Source organism: Heterocephalus glaber, unplaced genomic scaffold (genome assembly GCF_053883595.1).
Source record: "Heterocephalus glaber isolate CG9 unplaced genomic scaffold, H.glaber_assembly_v1.0 deba00000331, whole genome shotgun sequence".
In the NCBI taxonomy this organism is placed as follows: domain Eukaryota; kingdom Metazoa; phylum Chordata; class Mammalia; order Rodentia; family Bathyergidae; genus Heterocephalus; species Heterocephalus glaber.
In genome coordinates, this window is record NW_028258142.1 from 11,762,458 (window position 1) to 11,772,656 (window position 10,199).

Below are 10,199 nucleotides of genomic sequence, written 5' to 3' on the forward strand. Positions count from 1 at the left end.
GTTCAATCCCCAGTACCACAAAGAAAAATAAACGGGAAATAGAGAAGAAAATACCCTAAGTCAAAATTACAAGAAGACAAGGATCTCACACGAGGGAAGAGCTGGAGCCATCTCTCTTGGCTCTTAATGGAGTTTTAGAGAACCCCACAGCCTCTAGTTCTGTCCAAGGACATCATAAAATTCAACCAGCTGAGACAGAATGCACCATGCAGGAGAAAGAAGTCTGCTGGAAGCAGCCATGTTGCTAGCAGAAGCTTCTGCCAAGCACCAAGAGAGTGGACAAAAACCATGACGCAGAGTCCTCAGGTAAAATACATTATATTCACTACATTGTATAACAGGTGACTTTCTGTACCAGAAAGAAATTTTTGGTGTATCTTTCCTCAGTGTTCACATTTACGAAGTATTATAGATTGTCAACAGATTAGTGTTTTCTGACTGATTTACTGGATATTTCAGAAATGCCAATTCAGATATTTTAACTCTAACAACTGTATCTAGTAGTTTACAATAGCTTAACAACATTATATATTTCATTATAAAAAATCTTTATTGTACAACAATTATTACCAACACTAGCACAATATTATAAATACTTGGAGTAACTTTAAATGTCTACCCATGCTTAGACCCAGGCAGAGTAGCTCAATGAGGAAGGACCATGCATATACATCAAGTACTGTAGGTGATTCCAATATCCGGACATGGCTTAGAATTATTTTTTTAAAAAGGGGGTGGGAAGTTGGTCATGTAGATAAGTTTGCAAAGTATTAGAAAACACGTGTTAAATACCTTTCAGAGTTCTAAACAGTTTTCATATTTGAAACGTACAGAATACTCCATTATATATTATACATAAATTTGGCAGCTTTATTATACTCAAGACCATGATTAGCTACCAGATTACTTGCTCAGAAGACTTAGATAGCTCATACTCCAAAGTGTGATGGACTCTTAAAAGGCATCAGTCCAATGACAGGTACTTTCCTTAACACTGCACTTATTCTAACCTCCCCCAAGCAAACAGTCTTTAAGGCACTATTTGCTAGTAAGTTAACCCAAAAAATGTATTTGTTAAAGCAAGTTCCAGTATGTAAAAAGTATGCTTTTATTCTTATTCTTGGATAGTATGTGAGAAAATTTACCAGAGTTATATAAATATAGATAAATTTTTACATTCACTGTTCGCCTCATTTAAAAATTACAATTTTTGGAAAAATACACTAATTTTTAAATTTTTGACTAATATCACATCTACTTGTTTAAGGAAAGAACAGTGTAAACATGGAGCAAATAATTAACAATTTAGACAATAAAACTTTTCCTGGTATCCAACTAGGAAACTTTATGAACATTTTCTTCCAGCGGAGGGGCGGAGAGCAGTGCTGTTATACCGTTAATACGTCTGAGTATTTAACATGCCATTTGGAAATATATATGTTATACTTAATATTCAACATGTTTGTATGTGTGTGGACTGTATACATGCATATGTATAACATGCATAATACTGCATAGTCAGACAAAAGCAATTTCATATTTACAGAAATGAGAAAATTACTTAGATGTTTATCATTTAATACACATGTGAATTTACACGAGTAAGAGGATGACATTTAGACAATATGAAAAATAATAGTTTCAAAAGAATATAATTTATATATATCTACTTCAGTTCCTGTCCCTTAAAATCAACAAGCAATAAAAACAAACAAAAATGAGCCTCTCAGGTAGACATCATGGTATAGCTCAGTATGGTCCATTGCTCAAGCATTTGGAAAACACTGTCATACTATTTGCTGGCTAGGTCACCACACATCACTTTCTGATTTTTCAGATCCCAAGACACCTGTATAGTCGTTTAAAAATGTGTTTTCCTTTAAAAAAACTCTCAATTTTCATTAAGTTAATTTAAATATAATCTTTTATATAACCAATTTAAATGGAAAGTTATTTTCCACAAACAAATGTAATGCAAAAACAGATGCACTCATTTTAAAAATGTTTTCAATTCTACTTAAAGCTTAGCTGAATTTTGAGGCCTTCATTCCTGTTTTGAAAGATACATCAGCTGATTCTCAGGTGTCAATGAAAATGGAAGTGTGCCCATTCAGTGCCCTGAACAAATAACCACATAGTACTCCTTTAGTGTCACTGAAGTTCTTTCACTCAATAGCACTTTCAGCTGTAAGTAACCCAAAGCTGAGTGAAGTCAAGGGCCATATTAGATTTACACAAAGTTGCTAATTAAAGAAAACACATTTTCTCTGAAGAGTACACAAAAGTTGTCTGCACGTATTCCAAAGTGGCAGTTGTTACAAGGTAGATAATGCACTGAACTGGAAGTTAAAAGCCTCCCTTTAGACCCAATCTGTCTCTACAACTCTGCCTGTCACATCCTGCTCCTTTTGATGTTAGCTTACATCTAGAATGGGAATAAAAACTAAGTATATTTTCAAAAGGCTGCTGGAAGAATTATGTAAGATAAGTAATAATTATTTGCAAAATTAAAAGTGCATAATACAAACAAAATACACACATCCCAGGTTGTATTACGAAGTCTCAAATTAAACAAAGCTTCAATGTGTTAAATGTTTTCAGTAATTTTAATGCCAATCCCAAAAATATAATAAGAGACAAAATATTTTGCACATGAGCAAAAATTATAACAATCAGCAATTTCAAACATCATGAAAAGCAATAATTTTTTATTATATTAATTTCTATTCTCTGCCTGTTAACAAAATAACAATTTGACTGACAGGTACAATATTATCATTGATAAAATAATGTTATAAATACAAAAATGAAATTACCCCAAGGATAATCCTGTGCTGTGTCTTAAAATAAAACTAATGAGGATTTATGCAGAAAGTTAATGAAAATGTTCTCTGTCTAGTGTTTGTGGACTTTATGTACAAAGTTGTGAGAGCTTAAAGAAAAAGAAAATACTGAGAGTAAAGTGAGGCAAAAATAAAGAAATTGAGGCCAAAGAAATTACAATATACTCCTTTTTAATCTTTTTCTTGCATTTGCCTGAAATTACTTTTTCCCTTAAAACTAGCAGTTAAACTCCCACATCAAAACCTCTGGAGTCTTAAGATTATCTGAGAACGAGGAGAATGAAGGTAATTTTACTTTCTTTGTATTTCTGGTCACCTGTACAGTTTTTAAAATGTAGTGATGTAAATAGAAGTCCAAAGATAAAAATATTCCACAGTACTACTCAACAATATCCTCATGGGTCATTGTTGTCAAAATTGAAAAATGTTAAAAAAATTCTTTAAAGAGTGACACCTATGTCAAATTCATAGGCTTTAAATTAAACTGATCCCTTCATGTTATCATATACTGACCCACTATGTCAAGCATTATTGTGTATTTCTGTAAAACATTTAAGGAAATTGAAGGTGTAGATCTTACAAAGGTATTTGGCCTTGATATGACTGCAAACATATTAATTCCAGTAATTTGAAAGATTTCTCTAAGTATTGAGTAATATTTGTCATCTGAGAAAAGAAATACTATCTTTAATTCACCTTAACAGCCATGATCTATAAATCTATCTAGATATAAACTGAGATGTCAATCCTTACAATCCCCCCTTAATTTTTAGCTTTCCCGGGTATTCCATAGGCACAATTACTTAATATAAAACTCCAGGCCCATGTCTAGGTTTAGATTTTACAGTTAGGCTTCTTTTTTTGTCTTAACTTTTTAAAATTCAAGGCATATTAGGCACACCCATATGTGCAATCAGGGATTAAAACTCTAAAAATAAATAAATCTCACCAGTGTAGACAGCAGACTTTCTAAGCATGGTTGAAATGTCATACGCAGTATCATGGCATTACAAATAATGTAATACACAGGTAGAACATGAATAAAATATTTTCTTCTCTAAAATTTAGGAGCCAACAAATAAACAAGTGGCATATTTACAAATGCCATAAGAATAGATATAATATTCATCATGAGAAAAATTCTAAAACAAAATATAATAAATAACTAGAAATGTTCAACCTTTCTCAAATCTATCTTTAATGAAAGATAAATTATCTAAAAATGGGTGTTTTGCATCCATTTCTGAAAGCAATGTCCAGGGTAGCGTGAGTAAAGATTAAAACACATCCAATACAACTTCTATATTTTAGATCCATTGGTTGAGAATTCATATCTAAAGAAATGACTCTGAAAGTTCTTTTAAGCCTTTGAATGATCAAAATTATTGTTATTTATACTTTTATCTGAAATGTATTAACTATGTTTTGGCAAATAGTAATGCATGTCACACCAGACAAAGTAATTTTTAGAGATTCAAGGATAAAAAAGTTGTTAAATCCTCTAATGGACAAAAGCATTGAATGCATGCACATTCCTATTTAATGTGTGAGCTTCTATAAAAGAGTAAACTTCCATAAATGTCTCTTGAACAACTCTCTAACATCTGTTATTGTCAGCGGAAAGCTGTTAATGACATGAAAAGAAACCTCAAAGTATTTATAGGATGGAGACCAACAATTATTAAGTCAGGAGTAGAGATATCTTGAAGTTTTAATGAAGGAAAAGAAAGAGAAAGAGGTAGATTAATCTACAATATGTCGTTAAAACAAATTCAGAAGCCAGGCGTGATGATGCATGTGTGGAAAGCAAGCACTGTAGAAGGCTCTGGCAGAAGGATCATGAGTTGGAGCCCAACCTGGGCAACTCAGCAAGACCCTGTCTCAAAATTTAAAAGATAAAAATAAAAAATAAAAAAGGGCGGGGAGCTAATTATTCATGAGGGCCATGGACTCAACTTCTAGCAACACACACACACACACACACACACACACACACACACACACACACGAGACTATACTAAAGACAAAATCTTTAATAGATGATCAGCACCCATCAAAAACTCAAAATGAATTCCTCCATATTTCCTTGCTTTCCTCAAAACTGAATTTGGAAAAAATCACTGTAGCTAACCCTATGTGAATAATGACATGTGTTTCTTGTAAGTAACCCTGGTTTAATACAACAGGACTGTAACACACAGACACACACACAATCATACCTTGAGACATTCCTTTAGTACCCCCACATACCAATACCAATAGCCCACCTGATTTTCAGTAAGGAACAGAAAAATGTCTTCATAAAGTTTCATCTTTCCTAAGTATAATGTGCCTATGAACATTCACACTGATGTATGTAGATTAAATATTTCTTATCAGAAAAGCTATGGATCAGCAGTGCTTTGGATTAATGTTTTTTCAGATTTTAGAATATATATATATATATATATATATAGTGAGATATCAGGGAACAAGACTCAATTTTAAACTAGATATTCATTTATTTTTCTTATGTATCTTATGTACCATAGCATGAAGAAATTTCATTCTGTCTATTTAGGGTGCCTGCATTTTGATGGCTACTGATCACATGAGGTAAAACTTGGAATTTTCCACTTGTGGCATCATGTTGGTGCTCAAAATTTTCTGGATTTTGAAGAATTTCTGATTTTGGACTTTCTGATTAGGGATGGTCATAAAATTTCAATAAATTTTTTTAAAATAATGATTTGAGATATGAGCCTAGAATTAGTTAAATTATAGCAGTCTCAAATTTGTTCAAGAAGTTGGTGAGGATGATTGATATCATTCCATAATGCTGCATATATTTTTGTTAAATTTATAGAGTCAATAAGCAAGGTATTAGGTTATTAATGATTTCAGTGATGAGTTTCTTAGTTTGGCTGCAAATCAAGAACAGATTGGATATTCTGCAATACATGCTTTGCTTACTAAATGTAATCCATCAGCAGTCAGAAGAAAATAGTTAAGCAAGCCTGATAGATAAAGAATGTATCCTTTTTGTACAAACAACCAAAACTAGCTGTCGTAGTACCTTATGAATTATAATACCAATCATGTAAAAAGTAGATGACTAGAAGAAGCAGACAATTCTAAGGGCATTTTAAACCCTGTAAAAGTAAGAAAAACAATTTTCCTGTACAGTGACTCTGAAAGCAGAAACACATCTCCCTAGGGGACGTAATTCATCCATTAGTTTGTACAGTCCCAACTGTCAGACAACTGAGATTTCAAGAAAGAAAGGCAAGAATGATTAGTAAGGACTCTGCTAGAGAGCAAAGGGCGTCAAAGGTCAATTTAAGAAGACCTCTCAGGCCACACACACACACACACACACACACACCCCTGCTGCAGCTCAGCTCCACACCTCAGTTCTTGGCTGATAGCCGTGCCAGAGACAGATTTGAGCACTGTGTTGTAGCTGCGATTAGCAATAAGCCTTCTTCCTAGACAACTGCGAGTTTTCACTGAGATTCGTCCGTCCTTATCTCTCTGGAAAGGAATGAAGTGTGATCTGGTAACCAAGAAAAGTCCTTGAGAGTGAACTGTAGGTCTAATCCCAGCTCCTGCTCTCTCTTGCCCTAGGGGGCCACCTAGCAGCCCAAGCGGTGCCAGGCTGGTGAAGTGGGTTTCCACTGTCACTCAGCTCTGTATTCTTTGCCCTTTCAACCCTTACTTCAGTTTTCTGCAGATTACCAGAAGTTCAAGGAAGGGTCCCTCGTGTCCTTGGGGTATATAGTCTGTGCCTTCAAGGCAAAACCCAGCACAGGCAGAAGCGTGACAACCTCCCTTCCTTCCCGTGACCCCAACATCTGCCTCCTCCGCAGGCTCCCCCTCAGAACCGCTGGGTACGGTACGCGGTGCTGATCTTCCCTCTTTTCAACATTCCTCTGTACCTTTTTTCATCTCTCACCCAGGGGATATTTCTTCTCTTGTGAGAAAATTGCCTCATCCTCTCCCCAAGTTGGAGTATGCATCCATTCAGCAGAAAGCACAGGGAATGTTCTACCTCCAGGCCACTGCCCCATGATTTCGGAGCTTCTCAGAACTGGAACTTTGAGGCAAGAGAGGCAGAAAGACATCCAGGGAAATCGGAAAGCCAGCACTTCCTCCCTCGGGCCGAGTTTCCTTCCCTCTTCGGGACCAGCTTGCCCTGGTGGGCATCAGTTCCCGGCATAGTCGCTCCTCCGCCCCTTCGCATCCGCTAAGTCTGAGCAGCACTAAGCTCAGGGGCCCGCCCTCCTCAGCTGCCCTCTCCTATCTACACCCCAAGTCCTCTAGAATACTGGGAGCTTCCTTCTTACCTCCTCATCCGCTCACTAGAGAAGTTTTGTAACTCGGGGGTCTAAACGATTTATCTTCCAAATCAGACAAAGCATCTCTCAAAAAAAGTAGGCGAAGGTCTCCATAAACTTTGGCGCCGCTGACTCTCTCGTGTGTCAGTGGGCGAGTGCGTGAACACACACCTGCCTGCACACGGGCGCAGGTACTCGAGCCGGGCACGCACAGCCTGCCACTGGGCAACTGTTAAGGGCACATTAAACCCACTTGCTAAAGCCTGCAGGGACGCGCGGCGCTGATAGGGGATCAAAAGAGAATTTCAAAATGGGCTGTGGGCAGCAGGGACCAGAAAATGGTGATTCTGAACACACACCCAAGCCTCGGAGTCTGCACCCGGAGCAAGCAGTTCTACCGAGAGGCGCACACTTTAGAGAGCGAGCAGACCTTGGTGGGGTGCGCGGTGTAGGCTTCCCCTCCCAGGTACGTTTCTCTTCGGAACCGACAAGCCCTTTCGTCTCCCGGACTTCTCCGTACGGTCCAAACCAGCCCCGCGCGCTTGAGGACTGGCACCAAGGCGCTCCTGCAGCCCTCAGCTCGGTCTCCACATTGCCCCAGGCAGGTGTGGGGCCCTTGCCCGGCCAAGCAACAAGCGGACTGTCCGCGAAGGATTGGTGTCTCCGCTCCCGTCCCCGCGCGGGTCACCTCTCCCCGCCCCCAACCCCCAAGCTGCCACCGGGCCCCTGGAGCGCAGGGGAAGGAAAAAGCAGAGCGCGGAACTCACCCCCAGCTTTCTGCTGCGGATTTTCACGTAGCCCTGCTTGACTATGTCGTTAAAGTTGGAGGCCATGGCCAGCGCGTTTCGCTTCCCGGAGTCGAAAGCCGCCGACTGCCTCCGGGTCCGCTCAGGTCTCCATGCAGTCAGGCACCTCCAGCAGCCGCGCCGCAGCCGGGTCCGCCCGGAGCTCCCGCCGGCGGGGACTCAGGGTCAGTGGCAGGGCCGCCGCGGACCGGGAACGGGGCCGGGCGCCGCGAGCCGCTCCAGCCCTGCGCGCTCCGAGCCTCACCTTCGCCCCCCGCCCCGAGCCGAGCTGCGCGGCCCGCGCCGCTGCCCCCGGCGGCACCCACAGGCTGGCGCCTCACTTGGCGGCGCACAGCTGGCCGGAGCGCACCATCGCGGCTCCCCGGCGCGGGGGGAGGGGGAGGGACGGCGGGGCGGGCCGATCCCCATGCCCGGCTCCCTCCCCCTGGCCCGCAGGGTGGCAGGGCTGGAGGAGGCTGGCGAGACGCGCTCCATCGCTCGGGCTCTGGCGGGGAGCTCCACGCGCCACCCTAGCCCCGGGCACCGCTCCCACCCGCTCCCTTTGCCCGCAGCGCTCCTCTGGGTGCGGGATTCCTAAAGACAGGGCTCCTCATTCCGGGCTGTTACTCTCCCCGCCGAGCTGTACACCGGGGCAAGGGCGGCGGGGAGACTTGCCCTGTAAGAGGCAAGCGGGAGCGGGACAATTGTTTATTTCAGTAGCGGTGTTTACAATGCATTTTTATTCCTAGGCACACGCCGCCGTTCCAGGTCTTTGCCCCGTTAGGAAGTGTAAATTGTCGCCGAGCCTTTCCTGGTGCACACAAAGAGACCAATCCTGCGCATGTGTCTAATCCTCCTGCAGCCGAAGGGACCTAAGCAATCAGGCGAGGCAGTGGCGAAGACCGACCTGAGTCACTGGATTTATGCATGCGTTTTAGTGAACTATGACTGAAACTGCCTCGTGGCTCTCCATCTACTTGGGAAATGCAGACTGTAGCTATTATCAGTGGATGCATTGAAATGTTCAGCTCTTAAAAACAAAGGAAAGAAGAACTTTCTTCTTTAATGTAGGAACGAACACATGTTTAAAAGTAGATTTTCCTCTATTGTAAAGACATTTTAATTTTTCAAATTATGTCACTTTATAAGATTCAAGGAAAGGGGTTTTCAATTAAGATAAACGTATAAATATTCAAAGATGTAATATCGCTTCCTTCAGTTATAAAATATTTATATTAAATGAATGTCCATAATGAATGTTTCTGCTAATTACCAAAAGGAAGATTTTTCAAGATTTTTATTTAAAATACCTTAGCCCCAATTGGAACATAACCATATTAAGAAAAAAGGAAACTGAATTTATTTGAAGGGAGGAAAACTATGAAAGCTTGTAAGACGTTGTACCTTGTCCTTCACCCCAATTTCATGAGCATCCCAGGGGTGATTTGGTTTCAACCTTAGCAAGAATGTTGGTCTAGATCCTACACAATCCAAAGGAAATCCTGATGTGCCTTAGAAGCAGAGTTCCTAGTCATTCATTTCTGTACTGAGCATTGGGGAAGGGGGGGGGGTGCCCACCATGTAAACTACCAGATGCTGGGAAGATACTTCACATGGCAAAGTCCTTTGGGTAATCACTCTGAAATGAGCTCTATATCCAACCTTCCCAGAAAATTTACATAAATCTTCTATCAACTCAGTGTGATTCCCTCTTCTAAATTCCTGAGATACACCTATTTTCTATTCCATTCACTTGTGAGTATTTCACATATATCTTGACTATTGTATTTATTATAAAGATTGTTTCAGACTTGTAAATGCTTTAAAAATCATTTTATTCATCTATCTTGACAACCACAAGTGTTAAATGAAGCATACTTGCCATTTAAGGATTAGGAAACTGAGGCTGAGAAATGTTCTGTAACAGAGCCAGTTTCAACACTGATATTGTGTACAATAACTCATGATCATTAACCTCCACTCTTATTTGTATAATAATTTGCTTCCACAGAAATCAAGAATTCCTTTTGTTTTGGTAGCAATTCTGTACTTAATACATGATGATAAGGTACAGGGGGAAACCTTAACTTTTAAAGATTTTACAATGATTGTGCCTACAATCATGTTAATGAAGGTCTTTATAATACAGTAATATGTTTAAATGATTTAAATATTCTCCTCAATATACTTTTCATTTTTAAATTTCTGATATAGTAATTGTGTGATATAGTAATTCTATAGTAAATTTCTGATAT

The 10,199-nt window shown here is 40.0% G+C and overlaps 1 protein-coding gene across 2 annotated transcripts in view; it reads right to left on the reverse strand.

Annotated features, from left to right (window-relative positions):
- The window catches only part of Dok6 (docking protein 6), a 500,909-nt gene extending 492,689 nt beyond the window's left edge, over window positions 1-8,220 (reverse strand). The window contains exon 1 of one of the 2 annotated variants that reach the window (XM_087191445.1): window positions 7,927-8,220. In XM_087191445.1, coding sequence (XP_087047571.1) covers window positions 7,927-7,992 — 66 coding nt within the window. In that variant the 5' untranslated portion in view covers window positions 7,993-8,220. The remainder of the gene's footprint in view (window positions 1-7,926) is intronic. The other variant, XM_087191446.1, reaches the window with a different exon arrangement.
- Between the last annotated feature and the right edge of the window lie 1,979 nt (window positions 8,221-10,199).